Source organism: Stenella coeruleoalba, assembly GCF_951394435.1.
Source record: "Stenella coeruleoalba genome assembly, chromosome: 9".
In the NCBI taxonomy this organism is placed as follows: Eukaryota; Metazoa; Chordata; class Mammalia; order Artiodactyla; family Delphinidae; genus Stenella; species Stenella coeruleoalba.
In genome coordinates, this window is record NC_137155.1 from 9,972,152 (window position 1) to 9,998,230 (window position 26,079).

General features: G+C 44.1%; 1 protein-coding gene across 1 annotated transcript in view; it reads right to left on the minus strand.

Moving 5' to 3' along the window:
- Positions 1–26,079, minus strand: part of HECW1 (HECT, C2 and WW domain containing E3 ubiquitin protein ligase 1) — a 447,453-nt gene that overhangs the window by 99,278 nt on the left and 322,096 nt on the right. Inside the window, exons 7-11 of the mRNA XM_079931428.1 lie at positions 22,662–22,804; positions 19,297–19,397; positions 16,380–17,663; positions 11,530–11,631; positions 6,465–6,615 (exon numbers count right to left, since the gene is read on the minus strand). Coding sequence (XP_079787554.1) covers positions 6,465–6,615; positions 11,530–11,631; positions 16,380–17,663; positions 19,297–19,397; positions 22,662–22,804 — 1,781 coding nt within the window. The remainder of the gene's footprint in view (positions 1–6,464; positions 6,616–11,529; positions 11,632–16,379; positions 17,664–19,296; positions 19,398–22,661; positions 22,805–26,079) is intronic.

The following is a 26,079-nucleotide window of genomic DNA, read 5'->3' on the forward strand; positions in this document are numbered from 1 at the left end:
TGTGGAGGGTGCGGGAGGAGAAGACCCTGGAGTCGGGGAGAGCAGCTGAGAACGACTGCATCGCTCCAGGCTGGAGATGCAGAAGCCTGGAACCAGGCAGGGGTGGTGGAAAAAGCTGGTGTCTAAGGATGCTGCTGGGGGCAGGGGACACCCACATTCTGTAGGGATACTAAGATCACCTATATCTGCCCACAAAACACTCACAGAAATTTCCTAAACCTCCCTGCCTAATTCACACTGTGTTTTGTAGGCAGGTGTCCAGCTGTCTTGTTCCTTTTTGCTCTGCTCTGCGTCCTTCACTCTTTGTAGCCCCTCTTCCTCCTAGCTAAATGACCTTGACTTTGCCTGCTGTCTCTCGGCCCCACCAGGGCACAGGACAGGAATTCCGCTTCCCTTTTCTTCTCGGCACAGCAGGAATGAGGGAAGCGGTCAGACTGACGAGATCTTTAGTGGCAGAGTTTGTAATAACTTTACATGTAGACTCAGCAGAATTTGGGACCTGACTGGGTATGGAGGTTGGAGAAGACAGAGGAGACAACTGAAGTTCGAGGCGCCCACTTAGAGCAGGTGGGTGGAGATGCCGGTACTGATGAAGCCCATGTAGGATGGGCAGGTTGGTGGGAAGATTTTAGTGTGGATTTGGACATGGTGACCTGGAGGTCCTTGAGGTCATACAAGTGACAATAGCCAGGGGAGCGTTGCTGTATGGGTCTTGCGCTCAGAGAAGTGAAGTGGGAGTGGAGGAAGAGGCGTGAAGAGGAGGGAGCCTCCAGGGAGCAGCGAGTAGCCAGGTCGCCATGTGCAATCCAAGGTGGGGGCATGGGGAACGTATTATTACACGGACAAGGTCTTCCATGGCAGGGATTCTGAAGACTAGTGACCTCTCCTTGACCTTTAGAGAGGAGTTTTGGGGACTTCCCTGGCGGTCCAGTGGTTAGGACTCCACGCTTCCACTTCAGGGGGCACAGGTTCGATCCCTGGTCGGGGAACTAAGATCCTACATGCCACCCGGCCAAAAAAAAAATAATAATAAATAAAAAATAAAGAGGAGTTTTGTTCTCAAGTGTGGTCTCCAGACCACTTGCCAGAGAATCAACTGGGTGATTATTATAATTACAGAAATTGGGGCAAAATTGAAATCTGCATTTCTAACAAGTTCTTCAGGTGGTATTATCTACATCTAGGTTTGAGGCTCTCTGGTGCGGCGCTTTCTTTAAGTTTTGTTTTATCTAAAGAGACTCAGGCACTCGCTCCTGCCACCTGGCGGAAGATGGCTCTGCCTGCAGCACTTACTGGGAGGCATTCCTGAGAAGGCCTCTTATGAGAAAATGCGGAAGGGGTAGGAATGAGCAAGGAATCGGAGAGAGAAACACTTGCTTTTATTTACCCCTCCACACGCCTGTGGCAGGGAGGCTGTGGGGAGGGTGCAGGCTGTCTGTCTGTGATGTTCTTTTTGCTGGAACTCAAGTAATGCAGCCACACGTGGGGTACTCCGTGGGCCGGTGAGAAGCTGCCTAAGCTTGTGACCTTGACCTGGGAGAGGAAGGGGGACTGCCAAGGACCAAGGAAGCTGCTGTTGGAGGATCTCCTAAGTGGCTCAAGGCAGGCTGCATTTTCCAAAAGCGGCTCAACGATATTTTCAGTCCACAGCTTCTTCCAGAACCTGACTACTCTCCTACTAAGAGGCAGAATCAATGTCCCCTCCCCTTGAACCTGGGAAGGTCCTGTGGCTACCTGGACTAACAGACAATAATGAAAGCGACAGCTTGTGATGGAACACAGAGGCCATGCTGTGAGGAAGCCCAGGCGACGTGGAAAGTCCACGTGGAAGTGCTCTGGTTGACAATCACAGCTGAGATCCCAGCCGACAGCTGGCATCAGCCTCCAGATACGCGAGCCTCCAGCCCAGCCACCCTCTGACTGCAACCATGAGGTACCCAGAGGAGGGCCTCACTGAACCCAGTCAACCATGAGAACCATGAGAGAGGATGATACTCATGAGGATAATGGTGATAATAGTCAGTTATTGTTGCTTTAAGTCACCCCGTCTGGGGTGCTTTGTTACTCAGCAACAGATGCCTGGAAAGGGCTTAGACAAACCTCACATTGTAGCCTCTCTTTTACTTCCCAAATTGCAGTGATCACTGAAGAGGATTTTAACGAGGAAATATTTTATTTTTATTATAATTTTATTCGATGGAAATGTCAGCAATTTCACAAACTGCTTCACATGTCCTCAGTTGCACCTGGTTTATCTCATGCCTTACTAAGTCAACAGCCTCAAATCCCAGGTGCCAGACCCAACCCCTGGCCTTTGCTGAAGTCAGGACAGTCTTGGGGAAGCAGGACACACAGCAGTTGGTGGAGGATCACCCAGCAAGGGCAGGGCTGCAGCCTCAGAGGCTCTCTTTGTTCTAAAGATGAGAGAGGGGGTCAGAGAGTTGGTTCTCTTCTATTTCATCAAAAAGTATCCTTCAGGGGCTTCCCTGGTGGCGCAGTGGTTGAGAATCCGCCTGCCAATGCAGGGGACATGGGTTCGAACCCTGGTCCGGGAAGATCCCACATGCCGCAGAGCAACTAGGCCCGTGAGCCACAACTACTGAGCCTGTGCGTCTGGAGCCTGTGCTCTGCAACAAGAGAGGCCGCGACAGTGAGAGGCCCGCGCACCGCGATGAAGAGCGGCCCCCGCTCGCCGCAACTGGAGAAAGCCCTCACACAGAAACGAAGACCCAACACAGCCATAAATAAATAAATAAATAAAATTAAAAAAATATATATATATCCTTCAATGTCCCCCCTCACACTTTATTTTTTTGCAGAAAAAGGTTAAATATTTATATTATATAGGGTTTATGGAAATTGGTAAGGAAGGCAGCTGGAATGTCTAATTTGCAAAGGGACACACAGAGGAACACACACAAAACCGAACCGGGAATAAAGAAACCTTCCAAAACCAAACCGAACTGAACCAAACCAAACCGAAACCAAACGAACAAAGCCCATAGGAGCAGACGATTCTCACGGGAGGAGCTAAAATTGGGAAAAGAAAAGCTCATGGAAACAGAAGTTGACCTTCCCTCCAAGAAGTGAAATGTAAGAAGCACCAGAAAACACGAGGAGAATCACTTAAGTCAGCAAAAACCCACCAAAAGATGAGATGGAAGGCAAGGTATTGCAGCTAGCAAAGTAAACCCGTAGAAACACACTTTAGAAAACCTTTAAGCATTGATATCAAATACCAAAACCACGCAGATCTCTCTTGGCCTGCTCTTTTGGGAATATAACCCTAAAGAAACACTCTAAGACAATCTTAATATTTTACATACACTTGGGCCTTATCCAAAATAGTGATTAAAAGCAATAAGTGAAACATCCAACAATATGTCAGATTAACTAAATTACATCTGTTCATTGGAATACCATCGTTTAAGTGATCATCTTAAGACTATGTAGCAATATGAAAATGCTTATAATGTAGGAAGTGAAAAATGAATATAAAGCCATATTATCATTAGAGCTGTATAAGGACTGTGCATATGAAATTTGAAGACAGTTAATTTTTTTAAAAAAGCTAATCCTTCGGGCAGTAGGATTATAAGTCTTTTTTTTTTTGCTTATTTAAAACTTGCATTTCTCAATAGTATAATAATTTTATCCAAATAAGTAAAACATCAAACTTGAGTTGATGATTTAAAATGAGATTATGTATTTATATTTTCGGTTTCCTCAATAAATATTTGCGAAGAAGGTAGAGTTAGTTCGTTCAGGATATTTTGAACGTGTAGGAATGAACTCGGGAAATGGTCTTGTACTGAGTCCTGGTAAACTCTGGCCCCATCCAGGCACCGGGACGAGGGACACAGAAGAATGAGAAAGAAGGGAAGGACAGTTACCAGTGGCAGGCATGATGAGCCATCAGTCATGGGGCTGCAGAGGAGGTGGCCACTGGCTCTGTGCAGAGAGCTCTGGGGAGGTTCCAGGGACCATGTGACATTCGGGGTAGGCTTTTGCAGGATGGAGATGAGTGCCAGGTGGAAGGCACGCAATGAGGGACTTTCCTGCAGTGGAAGCGTGTGGCAAAGCCACAAAGGCCACTTAAGGGGTGGCCGAGGGAGTGTGGTCACCGCACACTACGTTGTCCACTCCGCATTTTGCAGTGTGCATCTCCTTGCACAAACACATTTGTCTTTCACGATCACCCTGTCAGGAGTCAAGAGAAACTCCTTCTTGCAACACTGAGAAATATTTCCATCTTGCTGTGAGAAGGTGATGAGTGTAAATTTCTCCTGCTAAGCAAACACATGCCCCCCTGTGTGTGATCACATCTGCGATGGATAAAGGACTGACAGTATACCTTCTGTGGCTGCCATTATCAGGCCAAATCACTGGAAAACTTTAAATGCTTGAAAGCAATAGGTTAAAATAAGCATTGAAGAGCCTGAATACTTATCTGAAGGTTATCTGACCTTCCCTAGGTAGGATTTTTCACAAGAAATAAGCACTTTCTCAAATTACTCAGTTCCTTTTCTTTTTATCTGTCCACATGGATGCAGCAAATACAACTTGCTATTCAGCAAAGTCTGGTCTCTCTCAGCATGTTCAGCTCCACTGGAGGGCACAGGGGTTTACACATCAAAGCCTGTACACTTCGCTAGAGGCCTGGTTCAGGATAGATTTGGCTTCTTTTTTTTTTTTTTTTTGCGGTATGCGGGCCTCTCACTGCTGTGGCCTCTCCTGTTGCGGAGCACAGGCTCCGGACGCGCAGGCTCAGCGGCCATGGCTCACGGGCCCAGCCGCTCCGCGGCATGTGGGATCTTCCCAGACCAGGGCACGAACCCGTGTCCCCTGCGTCGGCAGGCGGACTCTCAACCACTGCGCCACCAGGGAAGCCCTGGCCTCATTTTTATATTATACAACCTGAACATCGTGAACGAACTTCCAAGGATTTTTATGTCACAGGTCAAGGTGTTTACTTCTGCTTCTGGTTTACTGTTTTGTTTTAGTGTTCAAACTACACCTCTTGCAGATATAGACTGATGCTGCTCTCCGTGTTTCTTAGTCTGGTAAATTATTTCAGCTTATCTGTCTGGCAAGACAGACCCTGAGGCTATTTCTGCCTATGGCATCTGAACACAGTCTCTATGTAAAATGAGCTTGCTGCGTCCTTTGCATTTTTAGTTGTAGGAGTCTTGTTGCAATCACCATGAAAGGACACTCCCAAGGATTTTGGTGCATTTATATTTAATATGTTCTTCCTTGTAATATGCTTTCTTTCTGTGGGAATGACTAGAGAAGTACACTGCCAATAAAAACCCGTTATGGTTCTTATTAATGACCGAAACACTCAGGTACTGATGGGGAGAAATGGAAAGCAAATGTCTTCCAAATGCTCAAGCAATAGAAGAACCCCTGGTGATTTTCACCTAAAGCATCCTTCTCTCTCTACAACAACAGTAAGCAGAAGTTCAATGTTTTGTTTCTGTGCAATTTTAATAGGACTGAATTGTCTACTTTTTTTTTTTTTTCTGGAGGCTACAGTTAACTTTCAAAAGATATTTGTTATCAATAGCTGTGTCCCCCAAACCCAGTTAGTTATTCTTTTTAGTCCCTCTCCACCTTTTTCCTTTATTTTACACTAGCAAGACGTCATGTGGATACAAACGAAGTTGGGCCTGCAGTCTGCATTCCTGGCTACTAAAAGTATCCAAAAGCCACTGCCCTGGTCTTAAAGAAGCAAGATATTGGGTATGATGCTCATACTAGCTTATGGCATGGGAGAGGTGCTGTTTAGGGTTTCATTTGCATGTTGAAAACAAAATGACATCTTTACATACTTACTAAAAACTAGTAAGGGGTCTAGTTTTTAGACAAAACAATTCTCAAAAAGTATCTTTAAAGGTTTCTCTTTCTATGATGAAAGCTTTTTAAAAATGTATATTTCTGAGTATATAGCAATTCTGGGACCAGGGTAGGCATGAATATAGAGACTTATGAGGCAGCTTTTTCTCCAGGCAGCTTTTAGTATTCTGTTGACCCTATCCTTGGAATGTTTTCAAACTGTTTGGGTTCTGGACCTGTTTGAGAATCTTATGACAGATATGTATGAGTCTGGTAGATAAATGTGCATCCGTGTATAATTTTGCATATAGTTTCTGGACGGTTCCTGGAACACTGACACCCTCAGTGAATACCTGGGTGGGGGGGTGGTCCATGGGCCCTTGGCCAAGAACACCTGTGTTCGAGCCTGGGCCATCAAGAGGATTCCCCGTCTTTAAATGACACTTAGGCTTAGCTTGTCTCCTCACCAAATGTTAAATCTAGCTTTCCAGGTACTAACTATGAATGGGTTAATTACTTTGCAGTTTCCTCATACAATCTGAGCAGGAAAGTATAAAAGGGGGTTTCTTTAGCTGCCCTTCTCCTTTCACTGCTTTACAGGGGCTCACCGCACACTGATCACCCACCGCCTGTTGAGTTGCTCCATCTGCTGGATGGACCCGGATCTCCGCATCCCGTCGGGGGTGGCTGCTGATGTGGGACGCTGCCAGGTGGTCGTGCGGTTCACGTGGTCCACATAAAAGACCCGCCCGTGGCTGTCAATGCGAGCTTCCCAGTCTAGCGCATGACGAAAAGGCAAAAAGAAAAATCAAGGACAAACTACGGATCCATGTGAAACAGATACCACTTCCAGGTCTTTTGCAGTTAGAACTCACCACGGGTGACTTGCTGAAGACCAAGCACTGCCCAGAGCACCTGGGTGACCTCTGAGGCATTGGCATGGAGTTGGCATTCCAGGAAAGAGCCCATGGGACTCAGATGCTCTGCTGGGCCATTTTAAACAGTAACTGGGGATACTCAAGTATGACCTGTGTTAAAATTCTAACAATTTCTAAAGAGAAAATGGAATGTTTATTTCCTTCTTTAAAAAATTCCATCTTGTCAATTTTCTTGGCTACTCAAATGACAGCTGGAAGACTGGAAATGTCCTCCGGTGACAGCTGACACTCTAATGCTGGAAGAATCCTTTCTTTGCTAAATCTGATGGAGGATGGCTGCTCAGAAGGGAATAATGGCCCTCATATTAAAACCAGGTTGGACTACAGTTCTCAAATGCACTGTATGTACGTGCAGCTTCATATAACCTCTATCTAATACTTAGCAGCCTTAATTGATCGCCATTCCTCTTGAGAGAAAGAATGGACACATTCAATCCTTAGAGTTGTGAATTCACAGTGTACGTTCAACCCACCTGTGGCTGCCAAATATCTCTCGACCAAAACAAAGCCAATCACGACTATTAACTAGCTTTGGAGTATCTCCTTGTTGATAAATAACTATCCCAAACAGTAGAGGGAGCCCAAGATAAAGCTAAATTCCTTTCCTTCTCAAATTTAAGCACAGCAACAAACTAAAAGGTGGAAGCATAGATGATACAGTCCATGATAAATGTAGGAGCTGGGCTGGGGTGATAGGATGAAAAAGTGCTCAAAACTGAGAGAGCTGGAAGTCATACGTACACACCTGAGCTAAAAAAAGATGAGCAATGTCTGCTGTACAGAGATGCGCAAAGCTTTTAGGTTCCACGTGTAAAACTGTGGTGGAAATAACAGCTTCATGATAAAGTTATGCTGAAAACTACGTTAGACTAAAGAAGAAGAAGCAAAAATGACTGCAAATGAGGAAAACCATTCAGGCTTTTAAGTGAGAAAAGCCATAGCTTTTGGGAGTAGGTCAGATGTTTACCAATTCTATTGAAAAAGTATCATTCAGGTAATGACATAGCAACTCCCAATTGTTTTTAAAATGAAAACCTCAATATATTTGGTATAGTTATGGTTTGATATGTGTGTGGTTCAAGCTGTTAGAGAACATGATGGCTTATGTCTGACATTTACCTGAGGGATTGCCAAATAATGCCCAAGGAAAACTAAAACTACCAGAAAACACCAAATTCAACTTGTAAGACAAATTGAAGAAAAAAAAATGTGGTCAGATTGTAGAAATATATTCTAGAAGGTTGTGATTAAAATTGACTACTAGATGATCCAGTTGTCAACTGTTTGTTGTAAATGTTAATTAGCTCATTGATGAAATTGTATATTTGTGTAACTACTAGGTAATTAATCTCGAGCCAAACATTAAAAAATTTCAGTGATTTCCAAACTAGCAGCAACTGGGTATTTTTTTTTTCTTGAACCCAACATGACTGTCATCCAACAAAGAATGAGCGTTAATCTTCGAAGAGTATCGTGTTACTCAATTCAGTTGAACAAACTCCTCCTTGTACTATGAACTAGAGACCATGCCAGGTCCTGAGGACACATTGCTGACTAACACACATCCCTGCCCTCCAGGTGCCCACAGTAAAGGAAGGATTCCTTCAAAGACAAGCCTCCGGTCTCACAGATTCTCCAAGGAAAATAACTCAAGTATGGTGCAGCGAGAATAATAATTTCTATGAGTTTCAACATTTCCAAGCCACTCACGGAAAAGAATGGCAAGCCAGACAGTTAGGCCCTCTTGTCAATACATTAACGACCTGGAAGGCAGAGTGCTAATTAAACTCTTATAAATAATCAGAAAATAATCGCTAAGCGCAATTAGAGATTATAAGTGTGTTTTCTGGGTTGCTTTGTAAAGAATTTGCTTTCACATACTGTATAAACAGTATCGCATAAAGAAAACATGTTCCGAATGGAACTTCAGTCCTCAGCATGTCCGATGCACTTGGCCCTGTGATGCCAAAACAGACTCCTGAAAATGATACCTTTGCGGATGACCTTGGGACAGTTAGAGTCATTCATGTGTGTCCATTCGTCTGTGGTTGGGGAGCCTTGTCAGATATTAAACTATATATTTTCCATGAAGTCTAAGAACAATGTAGAGCCTAATAATGAATCCTATTTTAATTACTATACCAAGAAAAGCCTGTAAATTTGTACTTTTACATTAACAAGTGCAATACCATGTTTGTAGTTTAGACCTTTATCTTGAACTTCAGTTGCACCTCACTGTCTTCTCAACACTGATACCTGGATGACATCTCAAATATAACACGATCAAAACCAAGCTTCAGCTCATTCCCACCCAAACCTGCTCTATCTGCAGCCTTCTCTTCCTTTCTCAGTTAAAGGAAGCTCCATTCTTCCAGGTAAAACTCTTGAGGTCATTCTTGACCCTTCTCTGTATCTCACACACCACATCCAGTCTTTCAGCAAATCTACCCACAAAATATCTGGCCAGGATCTGACCACTTCTCACCCCGTCCTCTGCTCCCCGCCAGCTCAAGCCACCACTCTTTCTCACCTGCAAGAACCTTATGTTGGGTCTCGGGCTTCTATTTTTCCTCCTCACGATTTGATGCCAACACAGAAAACCTTTTAAGTCCTAAGTTAGGCAATGTCACGTCTCTGCTCAAAAACCTACAACGTCCCCCTTTCAGCCACAGTAAAAGCCAAAACCCTTAAGTGGTCTACGAGGCTCTAGGGGATCTGGGCCCCCAATAGACGGACCTCTTCCTGCTGCTTCCTCGCTCCCAAATCTACTCCATCCAGACACACTAACCTTCTTGCTGTTTCTCAAACCCACCAGGCAGGCCTCTCTGTTTGCTCAGAAAGCTCTTCTTCCCCAATACTTGGGTGGATAACCTTCTTAACACTTCTAAGTCTAGCTTCAAATGTTGCCTTGTCAGCGAAGTGTACCCGACCACCCTATTTAAAATGGCAAACCAGCCACCACCACATGCTCCAGATTCCCCTTACCCTGCTCTGCTTTTGTTTTCCCACAGCACTTAAGACCATCTAATGTGCTGCACTATTTCTTCATTTATTCTTTTTACTGTTTATTATCTGTCTCTACCAGCCTAGACTGTAAGCTCCTTGAGGGCAGGGATCTTTGCCTTTTTTGCTTGCATAGAGTAAGCATTCAATAAATACTTATTCAATGAATAACTATCTGATGAAGTCATCCATGTACTATGTGAGATTAAGAAAATTCAGTTGTTAGCTTCACTACCAACTTTTCTAATATTTTTCAGTGTCACATGGACAGAAAATTGAAACCTATCTGGAAGAAATTTGTTTCATTATCAAAAGCAGCTTATATAAAGCAATTCTTTAAAACAGAATATATTATATTCAATTATCTATAATATCTGTATGAATAACTAGTTATTACTCTTGCATGGATTGAGGGTCAATTCATGTACACACCCACTGATAGGTTTTTCTGTTGTGGGGAAAATGTTCCCTTCTTGGAGAGAACATGCTATAGGTATTTTTCTAAGTAGGAAGTACCTTCAGTGACACTGAAATTTTACTATTCATTTATGGATTATCCATAAATCAATGTATAAAGAAAGAAATCAGGGATCAAAAGTTAAAGAACATAATGTTTGTCTTGGTCTCTCCAAACAAATGCGGTATTCCTTTAAGTTATTCTACATATTAAAGACACTGTTTATCACTGATAAATTACAATTGAAAAGAAGAATGGCGTAAATGTAAAATATATCACATTGCCAAGAATAGATGAATTAAGGAATAAACCTTTCTTCTTTCAAAACTGTAACGGCTTAATGTAAGCACAGGCAAAAGAATGGAAAGAAACACTGATTCTTTGCATCCTGGAAAGATCTTGCAGTTGTAAAATTTATCAAATTTTAAAGGTTATCTTTGCTTGAAAAATGAGCCCAAGCCAAAACAGGGATGTTCTAGAATTCACGAACATATCTGATGCTAAGTGAATATTTAATGTCTGGGGTGTCACTTCCTTCTTACAAATGTTACATATAAGGGAATGTTATAAGGGTAAATTATACTGGAATGATATCTAGAGACTATCTAGTCCAAATCTAGCATTTAGCAGATGACAAAATTAAAGCTTTACTTTACAACTAAGAAAACTGAGTCACTGAGATTCATTTTCCCAAGGTCAAATGACCAGTTAGATAATTATCAATTACACATTACAGTTACCAGGAGAATGTGCTATTGAATTCTATCCCTAAAGATGATATTTTGCCTGGAAACCTCTAAGAACTACAGAAAAAATTTGAGGCTGTCACCTACTGGTGCAAATTAGAGTAAGGAAAATGCAAGTTCATGGGTCCTGATGGGTTGAAATGTTTTATTACGTGGAGATGCTTGAACCATAAAAGGTCCCATGGAGAACAATAGGATTATTCCATCTCGAGCTGCAAACTTTTAAATATAATACAGTAAAATTTGCGAATTAAGGGTCATGAACAGTTTGCAAGGCCTAGTCAAGTCTTGTCAAGAAATGCTCTCCATTTCAGAAGTTGAAGGGTGCTGAAAATACTGGGTTTTCTCATTAAGATCACATCCTGAAACCATACGAGAAAAAAACAACCAACCAAGCAATTTCTATGGTAGGAGCCATATTGGTTTTTGATCACAGTGTGAGGTATGGAGTGGAGGAAGAGTTTGGATGTTTATATACAAAGTTCATACCGACCTGCTTACACTTGATGGGAAGTTATGAACATAGATTTTCAAAACTAAAGCTTACTTGGTGGAAGAGGCTCATCGATTGTTGGGTAGTGATGATGTTCAGGCCTCAAGGAAGGAAGCTGGCTTACTGGCTGGGAATTATGGAGTATAGGACATTCACCTACGGACAAGATAGTCGAGACATTCAGATTCATTCATTGCCATGGCAACGTCAGCAAAAAAGCACGACTGTAAAACAAACTACTGCAAGAAAAAACCCCAAAGAGCGGGCAACTGGGGAGATTGGGATTGACATATATACGCTAATATGTATAAAATGGATAACTAATGAGAACCTGCTGTATAAAAAAAAATAAAATTCAAAAAAAAAAAGAGTAGGCAATTGATTTTTTTCTGTGTCAGTTTGCTACATACAGAGTCATTCATGAGCCAGTGAATAGAGGGAACTATATCTTTTAAGAAACTCGAAAAAAGCCAGCCAAACACTCCATGGCTGTGATCTGTACCGCAACAGACCAATAGGTAGGATTGGGGTCTGATGCTGTAACCACCCGGATTTTCTTGAGGGGAAGGTGGCATCAGAAAGGGACACAAAAGAAAATGAGCAGAGCCTGAGTTTAGCCCAGGAAAAGAAACAGGCCTTTTGGAGGGAAGGGCAGCATTTATAAGGTCTCATAAAAGTTCAAGGGGTCTGTGCCAAATGACAGCTCCTTGTTTGGATAGGTTTCATCGGAGGGCTACCCAGAGGCCATCTTTCAGAGATTTTGTGTTTGGAATGAAACTCTTAGCTGGTGCCTTTCTGAGATGGGGTTAAGGAACTCGTGTAGTATGGAAGCTAGGGGCTGGGGTACAGAGCCCAGGAGCTATGGCATCTTGTGATTGGTCCAGATTATTCTGAGGAAGAATCTGATAAGCCAGGGTGTTCTGGAAGAAGACAAGAGACGAAGGAAGTAGATAAGAGGTGGGAAGACCGAGACAGGAAAACTTGAAACACAGAAGTGGGATAGACGGAAGAAGAAAGACAGACATGGAGAAATCTTAGAAATAAACATATTCACAGAATGCGCACCCTCAGTTATAACAGACACAGCTAATAGTACTCTCAGGCAGCCTTATGATGAACTGAACGATGTTGTACAATGCAGCTCCTATTTCATGATGTCCTCTGGCCATGTGCATGGAAGGCCTACAGCACCAGCTGTTTGGGTCACATAATCAGAGGCAATTGCTCTTGATCTCTGGGGAGCTAGAAGGGCCCAGGCCACGAGACAGCTCTCGGACTGGTAACCCCCCACTAACACCGCCTTGGATTTCTCACAGTAGCCCCTGTTGGCCAGAGGACAAAGGTCAGGCCTTTTCCTTCCTCTGCCCTCCACGGCTCATGCAAATACCAAGTGTTCCATTATTCCTTGGGCCAAAAAGAGAGAAACTGTGAAAAACAGTGGTTAAGATCTTCGTGGGATCTCAAATTTCAAAAATACTCCCCAGAATGTCCACACATGGAAAGGATGTTTATTTCTTCTCACTCTAGATCCACAGAACGGATTTAAAACATAAAGAAATTAGCTAGGAAGGAAGTTAGGTGGATTTAATTTAGCCATTTAATTCCTAGAGCTAACTGGAAAACAAAAACAGGGATGTATTCCGGAACAAAGGGTCCTTTTAAATGTTAAATATGTAACATTATTTCTTGTGCAAACTCTGGTGTGTGACTGAAATTCTTGGGGTCCCTGGAGACTAAGGGCAGTCAAGGAAGGTGCCCTTCCTGCCAGCACATAGCTCCTTGCAAACAGACTCCTGTTTCAAAGCTGGGCTCTGAATTTAGTGGATACCACACTCATGTTTGTCTTTATATATGTTTAGTGTCAGAAACTAAAAAAACAATGGTACAGTTGTTATGTCACCAGCTGCTGCATTTTTAATTTAGTTTCTTAACAAAAAACAACCACAACAAACTTACCTCATCATAATTAATTCAACCAATCAGGTTAATTACTCCTCCAAGCTAGTGGAAACATAATATTGTTGCTTGCTGGAGTTAATGGAGCTGACCCCACCTGCCTGTGAACCCCAAGCAAACGCAATGATGTGACTGAATGGAGCGCACAGAGGAAGCGAGCAATCCTGTTCTGCTGGCGGCCGCAGCTCCACACCATCCCCTTCGCCTCAAACACAAAGCAAGTGTCAGACCCGCTAGACCTTCTGAGAAGGAAACTTATTCTAATTTAAAAGGGAGTCTCGCTGCTCATCTACCTGGAGGAACCCTCACTCAGTGAGGGGCTGGGCGCATCATACGAATCATCTCATTGAATCTTTCCGATAACCCCTCAGGGTACGTTCTACATTTGCGCCCATTTTACACGTGAGGCTTGGAGCAGTTAGGTAACTTGGCTAAGGTGTCATGGCTGGGAAGTGGGGGGGACTGAATATAAACCCAGGGGAGCCTGATGGCAGGGCTGAGCTCATAATCATATTACGTTACTTTTTTCATTTGATCGGCAGGTTTTAAAAAACCATTTTATGTTGAGATTGAAAAAAAAGGTTTTTATGGAAGGAAAAGCAGCAAAAAGTAGATAAAGAAGACATCCTCCACAAGCTGCTACAGACTCGTCTGCGTGGGCATGTATATAGTACATCTACCTTGGCTAACCTTGGGCAAGAATTTGCAATCTTCAAAGTCACGGTGAGGGGGCAGCAGAGACTCTTAAGGGAGAAGAGAGCACACATGCATATAACCAGGCCTATGTGCTTTCTTTGAGCAGGTGCTCTTGGAAACATGGTGGTCAGTAGGGGACGGATCTGCCACGCCGATCCCATTAGCCGCGGGGATGCACTACCAAGGGAGAGAAGAACTGGCTGGAGAATGTCACATGCCAAGGTATGCACAGCTTTCATGAGATCAACAGTCCTTCCCAGGAATCCTCATGTTGCCCTTGGTAACCACCACAGTGAAGCATGTAGGTGCTTCTTAACTTTTTCCGAGTTTACAATCTGCAAAAAATTCAGGAAGCGAGAAATTTCTTTACAAACACAGACTTCCACTATGGCCCTGAAACACTTTCCTGTCCTTTCAGTTAAGGGGATGGCTTCCCCCTCCTGGACTGTTAGGCCCTCAAAGGCGTGGGCAGTGTCTTTTTTATGTTGTTGTTAAACATGCTTTTATATCAATGTATACTGAGTCAATTTTCAATTACCCATGTGTGGACTGTCTCCCAACATGGTGGTCAAAGTATACCCATTGGCTACAACGGGTTGACAAACTCCGAATCCAGCCTTGTTTTTGTATGGCTCTGGGCTAAGAACGGTTATTACACTTCTGAAGGTAAAACTGTTTTTAAAAATACCCCTTGGGTGAGAAGAGTTTTTTGATTTTGCCTCTTGACCTACAAAGCCTAAAAGTTTTACTATCTGGCCCTTTACAGAAAAAATTTGCTGAACTTTGGTCTAAACATCGCTGGCAGCTCCGAGTTGTGCCGCTGTAGGGGTGTATCCCCCAAACTCCTTGTAATATACTTATTTGTAATTCTATTGTAATTATTGAGTTTCTTCCACACAGATCTACTGCTGAACCATCTTCCTGTGCCCAGCACAAAGCATCTGGCTCAGAACGAAGAAGGGACTCAAAACCACCTTGTTAAAGAAAGGAATTGTCCACGCCATTCTCACACTCACGGGTGCCTTTCCATATTGTATGTCACTATGGTTTTCCTCCCTGTGTCTCTTTGTTACCAATTTCCTTGGGCTTCTCCTTATCCTATGTGCCACTTTCCCTCACCCCTTCTTTCTCTAAAATGTAGAATTGGGCATTGTTAAGTACTTAAAATTATTTCTTTTTAGCTCGCGTTAGTTCCTGTAAAAAATCTGTAGGTGCCAGGCATTTGTTTAGGGGCTGAGAATTCAAACATAAAGATGCTATAACTCTGGCCCTTGATGAGCTAGCTAGCTGTCTAGAGACAAGACCAACGCATTTTGTTTGGAGGCTAATTTAAACAAATGAGAACAGCAAAATAGCAGAATCTATATCTTTCTCTTTTAAAACAACTGAATTATTTCCTATTATTATGTGACTTTTAAACGATTTCCCTTGATGTCACTGTCACTTGATTGGAAGGTGGTTCCCAATTCTGGATAAGGAAATGCAAATTAAATTTATATATGATTCCACAGGCATGACTAAGAAGGAAGGTCTTTGGTTAAGACACAGAATACATTTTGAAATTAAGGGGGGACCTACTGGATTAGGATCTTACTTGAGACAAAGCGATTTACACATTCATGTTATTCTTCCCTTCCATTAGAAAAAATAGCCCCCGGACCCCCAAAACAACACAAAACAAAACCAACAGCAATAACAGAATCGAGGAGACAGAAATCAGGACACATACATGTAGGCTATACGTATCCATTTGCACACAGGTTAGCTAAACTCTAAAACAGGTAATCTCAATGTTCCTCCAGTTATATTAACTTACTGCTAATCTTCAATAAGTTTTGGGGATCAGCAGATGCTGACACATTATCCACCTAATGTTGATGATATTTTCCTGCTTATATCATTTGATACTAACCTCGATGCTCTGGTTGTTGTCAAGACTAGAGGGTAACATGTACCCTATAACCAGTGATTAGTTAAAACCGAGAAGCACACATACAAGTATACGCTCACATCCAACTAGCTGTAATTCTTGGTGTGTATCTGGGCAGTGGCGGGGTGTCAGCTACCCACAGTCTGGAATACTGACATACACGTATACACACGCACACATGTACGTACAGGACAGGCACGCACAGCTGCAGCAGCAACCTCATTTGGGACTGACCCTCTCCCTCTTGTTTTGAAACCATGTTGGCGAGACCTGCGTCCCCCTGGTGGTCCTATTTTCTCTCTGATTGGGTGTGAGGTCTAACCTTCTCTCCGACTGCTCGGCCCTGCCACGGGGGACTCCAGACCTTCCACGGTTCTGGCCACGCTCCCGGTGGCGGCAGCCGACTCGTCTTGCCACCCCGCGCCTTTCGCCGACTCCGGCTCCAGCTCCGGGCTCTGCACCGAGTCGGGCACCGACTCGAAGGCGCTGTTCTCCTCCTCCTCGTCGTCATCCTGGGAGGAGAAGACGGTGCTCTCGGAGATCTTGGCGCTGTCCACGGAGGAGAAGCGGGTGTGGCTGGCGAACCTGCTGCCGTTGTAGCAGGAGGGGCTGTAGCAGGAGGCGCTGTAGCAGGAGCTGCTGTAGCACGAGCTGCTGTAGCACGACGTGCTGTAGCACGAGGGGCTGCAGCAGGATGCGTCGCAGCCCTCGCAGCTGTGGTCCCCGCCCTGCCGCGGGCTGGAGTCGCTCTCGCTCCCCGTGCTGGGGAGCGTGTCGCCACCTGGGACAGAGCCGTTGGCCAAGCCCGAGTGCCCCGGGGGCGCTGTGCCTGGAGTGGCCCCCTCGGGGGCCTCTCCATCCTCTTCCGGGGGAGGCGGCTCGGCGGCGACCGTGTCCACCTCGCTGAGCGCCTCCTTCTCCGAGGCATCCTTGAGGGTGGCCTCCTCCTCCGCGCCGTCGTCGTCTGCGCTGCCGCCCTGCGCGGAGGGCAGGCTGTGCAGCAGCGTGTGGAGGCGGATGTAGTGGGTCCGAGGCGTCTCGGGCTCCCCGCAGGCGGACGCGATCACCGTCTCCAGCTCGGACACAGGCAGGGAGCACGGCCTGCTTTTCCTCTTCACCGAAGCCCGCAGCTGCAGCCTGTCCTCCTCCTGCCCGCCAGCCCGGCTCTCTGTCGCCGCCTCCTGGGCCACTGGCTCCTCGGGGCTGCCCGGGGCTCGACCGTCCTCCAGCAGCCCGGGCAGGGCCGCCTCCCCGCCCAGGTCCAGCCGCTCGGCCAGTTCTTCCGCGCTCAGGGCGGGCTCCGTGTCCTCTGGCCAGGGGGCCAGAAGCTCCCCAGCCGCCTCAGGCCTCACACAGACCGTGCCATCATCTCCTGCCTCCGTGGTACCTGCGGCGGCCTCAACCGGATTGGCAAGCTCCAGGCTCTCGTCCCCTGCAGGGCCCACCGCGCTGCCCTGGCTCAGCTGCTCTGGCCCTGGGGTCCCCGAGGGCTCTGGTGCATTAGTGCAAGGGGGCTCCCCACGGCTGCTTGCCACCAGGTTAGTCATGGGGCTGTCCTGAATTTCTGCAGACTCAGGTTCGGTACTCAGGGAAATCTCCTCATCATCTGCAGACAAGAAGAAAATGTCACTGTAGTGTTAGCCTGCTCCGGGGGACTGAGCCATCCTAGGGATTTCTGCCTAAGGATATTGGATGTAGGGGTTGATGAGGGCTTCCCATTGGCCAAAGCTCTGCTAAAAATACTCCAAGAATGAGTTCTCCTTATGTTAAGGACTACTTGCAGTCATGATATATTTGAGAATTCTGTTTCAAGGAACTTCATGTTTTGGTTAAAATGCCCAAAGCCTAGCATTACCCCAGTTCTAGGCACATAAATGTTTGCTACATGTTAGACCTCAGAGATGGGGGGCACGGTTTATAGTTCCTTGCTGGCTCCAGGCAGGACTAATTATATTGGTTCAGAGTGTTTACTATGGCTGGGTCCCCCAGGGTGGCAGAACGGGGTTCTTAGGTGACCAGAGAGAAGGAAAGGCCAATGATGGGAGCAACCACAGTCATTCAGTGGCTCACACTGGAAGGTTTCCAACATATGGAGGTACTGCAGTGGAAGATAAACCAGGTCTCCATACCGAGCACCCATTCAAGGAGTAGCAAGCATGGTTTACCTCTACCTTCCCCCAGTTGCTCTATTGCATCCCTGCCAGATAGGAATTCCCATTTCAAGCCCTAGTGCTATTCACTCATCGAAGAAAAGCAATCTCTCTGGTGCACTGTAAAGCTGTCCTTACTGAAGGAAGAGTCAGTTTTATTCTCAGAATGTAGAAAATGCTGGATTTGAAAGGACGAAACAGTCAAGTGTTTTCTTACAATCTGCTTTGTATATTGGGCATAGAAAAGTGCAACTTTTGTCTGATGAGCGGGCAGTGATAAACTTCAGACCCTGAATTCTCAGAAGCTATATTAGCTTTAATGGCAACCTATAAATGTGGCCCAGGAGGACCAGACAATTCTCAGTGTGATCTACACTTACGAGGGGGCTTGTAGGAGAAAAGCAAGAGGGGAATTAAGAGGCATCTCATCATTCTTATTTGGAGATATGTTTTGGCCTGAAAAACTGAACATGGGATGATTCTCAAGTTTTCTGTCCAACTTATAGTTTCCATTTTTCCTGCGATATTGTAAAAATCCACTGGGTAATCACAGTTCAACACTATGACGTGTATCACATTCATTCACTCACTCATGTATGTAATGATTCAATACCTGTTGAGCAAGTCCTGTGTGGATGCTGGGAGTAAAATGATAAATTAGACATGGCTCCATACCCACGTTGGCCTCTTTTCAATTCCCACTCGAGTGCCTAACCCTCTACCTTTGGATCACCGAATGAAGAGGAGCCTCTCAATCCAGGGGACAACAGAGACTTCCCTGGTGGTCCACTGGTTAGGACTCTGTGCTTCCACTGCAGGGGGCCCGGGTTTGATCCCTGGTCGGGGAACTAAGATCCCACGAGCCATGTGATGTGGCCAAAAAATAAAAATAAAAAACATAAAAAGGGGGACAGCAACCTGGCTTCCAGAACAGATCACTGGCTTCTAGGCCTCACATGGAGAAGATGGATAGAGAACCATAAAACCTAGGACATGTCTGGAGAGAACAATGGTTATTGTATTTTGGGGAAAGGAACCACGCTATGACACTCGGCTAGGACAACACATGAAAGTACATGCTGAAAATACCTGGGTGGATGGAGGAAGTGATCTCAAATCGGAATTGCAGCTGTCCACTCACATGATCTGTTGGAAGCCTGCGGCCAAGTGTGTAGCTGACCACCCTGTCCCTAGAAGGAAACAAACACCGTCACAGATCTGGTCAATACCTGTCCTCCTAAAGACCACGCAGTGTGCTTTCTGTGTCAGTGGGCGAAGGAGCCCAGCCCAGGGAGGCCCTGCTATTAGGAGGTGGTGATCTGCTCGGGTACCTATGAGATGGTCCTAAGGGAACGATGGGAAAGTACATCTGCTCAACAGCGATGAAAACCTTCAAGAAAATCCTTATCGAATACTCCTAAGCAGGGATCAGGAAACTACAGCCCACGGGCCAAATCTGGCCCATCACTTGTTTCCATAAGGCCATGAGCTTTTTACATTTTTAAATAGTTGGAAAAAAAGCAAAGGAAGAGTAGTATTTTGTGACATGTGAAAATGATACGAAATTTAAATTTCAGTTTCCATAAATAAAAGTTTTATTAGAATGCAACCTTGCTTATTATTAAGTTTACTTCTTGTCTGGGCTGACTTCATGCTACAATGGCAGAGCTGAATATCTGGGACAGAAACCATATGGCTTATACAGCCTGAAACATTTACTATCTGGCTCCTTATAGAAAGTTTGCCAACCTGTGTTCTAGAGAAAAAAAGAAAAGATATGGATATCCTTTGCTGCTTTTCCTGTGCAGGGTGATATTTTCCAAATATGCCCTTAATAATAGACACTGCCAGCAGCAGATGTGTGTCTTGCGATATCTATCTATCATCTATCTATCTATCTATCTATCTATCTATCTATCTATATCTAACATCTATGGAAGGATGCTGTCCTGGTTACCAGGGACCCTGTGGAGCGGTTCAGAAAGGGACCTGCTGCGGAACGGAGCAAAGCAAGACTTGTGGGCTGGGTCCACTGGCCCATGACCTCTGATTACACCAACTCCAGGGTCCCACAGAGAGACTCTGAAACTCCACCCTGGACTCTGGCACCATTCCCTCTTCCGACTCAAGGCAATTTTTAATTACTAGGAAGACAATTATCCAGGGAGAAATCAACCTGAAACTTTGCTATTATAGTTTCATCAACAATGCAGCTTCAGCAGAGCACATGGTCCCCTACCTTCGCCTAAACAGGAAGAGTGATTACCTTGGGATATTCAGAAATGAACAAATCCACTCTATCCAATAATAACAAAGACATATTCCCAAACCAGTTGTTACTTAGATAATTCTGTATTCACTCCATTTATTCATTTGTGACATTCAAATAAAAAGATAAGTCACTGGCTGGTAGTGTTTTAATGTTTCTTCCTAGAAAGCACCAGCATTATGAAACAACACATATCCCAGTGATCCACTGACTTCGTATTTCTATTTGGGAAGCCCTGGTTTCATGCCTGGAGTTTCTAGGAAGCCCACTGAATAAAGCATTATATGCAGGGAAAATAGAACGAGCTACAATATTGACCTGGGCCTTGGTCAATATTATGAGGTGGGTCTACTAGGACCATAAGAGATCCTGAACCCCAAACCTCGCCGGAATCAGAGGAGGCCTAAAGACCATCAGACAGTGAGACAAAAATTAAATCGATCACGCTTTGCATTTGTTTTCCACGTTTTCCTTTCCTTTGCTTTCCGCTCACTTTATCAACAAATATTTTTTGAGCCTCTCCCAAGTCAAAAGTGCTTCCGGTGATACACAGCAGGTAGTGCATACCGCTGCCTTTAGATAGCTTACATCCAGCCGGGGGCATGAGGCAGGACCACTACATAAAGGGCTCAAGGCAGCGGTGATATTTCCAATGAGAGGCTGAGGCAGGCATGGGTAGAGGACTTGAGGGAGGCAGACAGCCAGGCAGAGAGCTGCGGGCTGCGATGTTACAGGCCAAGGGATTGAGGGAGATTTCTGAGCTTTATTTTAAAATTTTTTTTTTTTTTGGCCGCACAGCATGGCATGGGGGGGGTCTTAGTTCCCCGACCAGGGATGGAACCCACGCCCTCTACAGTGGAAGCACGGAGTCCTAACCACTGGACTGCCCGGGAAGTCCCATGAGCTGCCTTTATTTTATTTTATTTTATTATTATTATTATTTTTTTACGGTACGCGGGCCTCTCACTGTTGTGGTCTCTCCCGTTGCGGAGCACAGGCTCCGGACGCGCAGGCTCAGCGGCCATGGCTCGCGGGCCCAGCCACTCCGCGGAATGTGGGATCTTCCCGGACCGGGGCACGCACCCACGTCCCCTGCATCGGCAGGCGGACTCTCAACCACTGCGCCACCAGGGAAGCCCTGCCTTTATTTTAAAAGGCATACAGTTTGCTATTTTAAAAATGAACAGTTTGGAATCATTTAGTCTCTATGTGCCACAGACAGCTTTATGTTCTTTAGGTATATTTTTGCTTGTTTGTTTGAGTGGAAAATGCAAACACCTTGTTTGACACACGACTGTAGCTTCGTAAATGTCAACTCCCTTTGGCTTGAGAATTAACACGTGTCTATGTGCACACGGCTGCACACATGCTATCAGGTTCTGATTACATGTCCTTATGATAACTGTGAGTGATTCCAAAGTCCTTCTGAAAATCCAAAGAGCTTTAAATTAAGACCCTTGGAAATTCTGCATAATTTTCCTCATTCCTTTGATATCATTCTAAGTATTGCACTGAGGCATATCTATGATCAGAGAGTTAGTGTTTTCAAACATAGTTGCCATTACCTATGGAAATACATATTATGTACAAGGATTTTATCTGGTCAGAGTTTAATGAGAACACTGAATGGACACGAATGTAGAAGATACAAAACACAGAAACATATTCTCATATACAACTGAACGATGCAAGCAACATAATTGTGGTTGCACCATAAGGATTCACGCTTTTAAAATTTCATACATATTATCTAGCATTTTCTATAAATACTAGTGTTTTCTAAGGCACTCTGGTCTAGTAACCCAGCATTTCATCTTGTTATGGAAATGTCACAAATGATTAAATCCTACAAGACAGGCATATGAATGAAATGTTATCCTTTGTAGTAAAACAAATTTTAATTTCTATCTGTACAGAAAAAATGCTGCATTAAGGGCTTCTTTCACTATAGTGTCTTAGGAATTTTTACTCGCTTGCATAAGTAACCAGTGGTACGCAAACTAGGGGAAAGAGAAGGGTCTGTTTAATTAAATGTTGTAGCTCAACAACATAATTAATGGGAGAAGCCAAGGAAATACAGCACCACCTTTTCAGTTCAAGTCTCTATGAGACTGTATTGTTGCCTCCCTTGGGCCTGGCCTGCTGGCTGTTGCCTAGTGATACTGAGCTCTTGGTCAAGGTTTACCCTATGGCATGTCTTTCCAGGAGTCTCTGAACGGGCATCGACAGCTTCCCCAAGAAGCGCTTGATGATGGGGCGGCTCTTGGCAAACTTGTCCTTCACCTCAATTTCCAGCACATCAGTGGGCAAGGACACAAAGCTGAATTGCTGCAATGAAAAAACATGTGGCATCAATTAATTGCAAGGTGAGAGAGCTGGTCAGTCCCCAGTCCATCTGCTTTGAATGATGTCATTGTCAAACACCCCAGCAGCAATATCTCTATCTATCTATCTATCTATCTATCTATCTCAACCTATCTCTATCTATCTATCTCAAGGTTTTAGAAATGCTGCGAACCCTGTTTATTCAATAAATGAATAATGGTCACAATGAGATGTCTTCTCAGTGCTTAAAAATAAGGTCCTTTTCTTTTTTTTTTTTTGGCCACTTGGCTTGCAGGATCTTAGTTCCCTGACCAGGGATCGAACCTGTGCCCCCTGCAGTGGAAGTGCGGAGTTCTAACCACTGGATTGCCAGGGAATTCCCTAAAAATAAGGTTATCCTTGGAGATTCAAATAATAAAATCAACTCACTTTAAAGGGAAAGAATGCTACCCAGGCCTCACCATACTTGACTGAAGGTATCAACCTACTTAAAGAAAGAACAAGCAAAACTCACCTATAATTAAGGAAATGCACTTCAAATCAACAATGCAATACCTTTTTTTTTCATGATTATAATGGCAGAGATTTTTAAAAGTTTGATCATACACCGCCTTCTGGAAAGTGGGAAGGGACAAGAACTCTCACACTGTATTGATGGAAATGCAAATTGATTGGACCCTTGGGACGGGAATTGGTAATATTTTTTGGCATTTAAACTACAAATTCCCTTCAACCCAGAATTCTACTTCTAGGAATTTCCCCTGTGGATTAACTTGTACAAGGGTGCAAAATACATATCTTTTATAAGGATGTTCAATAGAGCATTATGAACAATTACAAAAGGCTGGAAAGATTTAAAATACGCCTACCAACAGGAAACCGGCTAAATGAAGGATGGCAAATTTTTGAAACAGAGAACTCTGCTGCCATTCAAAAGAAATAGGTAAATAAATATGTTCTGACATGAAATGATACCTGACAAATTAAGTGAAAAAAGGCAAGATGTAGAAAAATGTGAAGAGTGGGATTCCGTTTGTATTTTGAGTTGCAGAGAAAATGCCTGGAGGGTACAATCCAAACTGAACTTGAGGATGTGGGCTCATGGTGGGGTTGGTGGGGAGAGAAAGCAGATCTTTTTCCTTCTGTTGTAAACTGTTCATTTTTAAAATAGCATACTGTAGGGCTTTGAAAATAAAGGCGACGACAATTAAAGGCAGACTGTTATCATCAGAAGTTGGCTTGGCTATCAATAAGTGTAGAAAAGGAGAGAGAGGAAAATATTTTCATTGCCCAGCTCAGACTCTCTGGGAGGGGGGAGTTGATTAAAAGTTACAGTACCCTTAATCGAGGGTTGTGAAACAGCTAAAATATATAACTACTTTCTTTTATTCTGATGAATTCCTAACAGCATTCTTCTCACCTTAGTTGATTTCTAATTTCAGAGGTTAAATATGTCAGGCATACCAGTGTTAATATCCCCTCCATACCAGTCAGTATGGGCTGGGGTATGCTGCAGTAACCACCCAATTCCACATCTCAGTGACTTATGGTAGCAAAGTTTTTTCCTTGCTCACACTGTCATTGTGGGCCGGCAGAGGGCTCTGCTCATTAGTCACTCAGGGAGCCAGACTGATGGAGCAGACACACTCTCTAACACTGCCAGCCACGGTGACAGCAGGAAAGAGAACTCTGGAGGGTTTTCCTCCTGCAAATAAGTATTCACTTTCAAACCCAAGTCTTCGTCACAACTAGACACATACCCCAGCCAATCCTGCCACCCCTAGGGAAGGAGGCCTGTGAGCATCCAGGCTCCCTAACTATCTCGGGTCCCAAACTCCCATTTCTTCTGCCTAGTAATTCCATTCTGAAGTGTACTGTAATGGATCTCCTAACCTAAAAGCTCAACCATAGGCTAGGCACATTGAACAGAATAGTTTATAATTTTCTAAATTACAATAATTTATATTATGATTGTACCTAAATATGCGATTACAATTATAACACATTAAATGACAATAAGATAGAAAATGCTTATTTTCCAATGCTAAGTGACAAGAGCAAGGAACAGGTAGCTCATGATCACAATAATGTGAAAGAAATGAATAGAAAAAAGACTGGAAAGAATTACAACGAATTTCAACAGCAGTTGCTTTACCAAGTAAGATTATGTCCCCCACCCATTTCTTTCTGTGATGAACATGTATTATTTTTATAACGAAAAACGTAACCACCTTTAGTAAAACACGAGTATTTCCGGCACTAGCAGCCTACATGGGACACGAAAGTCAGCTTACTAAGACGTTCTCTGAAACTTGGTGGTAAATCCTGAGCTCTTTTCCTCCCTCCACAAAGACTTCCTTCTCAGCCTCTCTTCACAAATCCACCCCTTCATGGCTGGCATCAACCCCTCCCCACCAGGCCCTTACTTCCATGCCATGGTTACTGGAGCCCATGTAAACTTCCAGCTAGGTCAGGTTCTTCTTTTTTTAAAAAAAAATTTTATTGGAGTATAGTTGACTTACAATGTTGTGTTAGTTTCAGATGTACAGCAAAGTGAATCAGTTATATATATATATATATATATATATATATATATATATATATATATATATATATATACATTCTCTTTCAGATTCTTTTCCCATATAGGTTACTACAGAACTTGAGTAGAGTTCCCTGTGCTATACAGGTCAGGTTCTTTTAAGAACCAGTGAGCAGCTCGAAAAATATAAAAGTCTGCCTATTCCTGAGCAAGCTATTTGCACCCGTGGGTCTGAGGCCAGGGTGATGAATTTTATCTGGCTGCTGACCTCGCTCTTACTTTGAGCCCCTGAAGAACTTGCGGAGTGAGGTGGACTTGGCTTTTTTTCCTAGATCTGCACATCTAAGTTCTTGACTTTCTCATGCATGACCTCACTGAACCTCAGCATCTTCAACTGTAGACTAGGAAAAGAAGGTTCATGTTGTGTAAGATTAAACTGCATCTTTTCCTCTCCATTCCTGGTCTATCCAGATTCTACCTGCCCCATCCTCTAATATTTCCTTCTCCTTTTGACTCTTTAATTATTGGACTTCTTTCAAATCTACGACCTTATTTCAGCTGGTCCTTAACAACCAGTAAGTCTGTAAAAGTGATTGTAGTATCCGTAAACCAGGTTCAAATGCCTAGTGCACAGACAAAAGCTACAGTTCTCCTACTACTAATGCCCACTCTGTCTTTCCATCCAGAGGAATGGCCTGGTTAATGGTCAAAAGAAAAATCTGTGAACTATATCTGC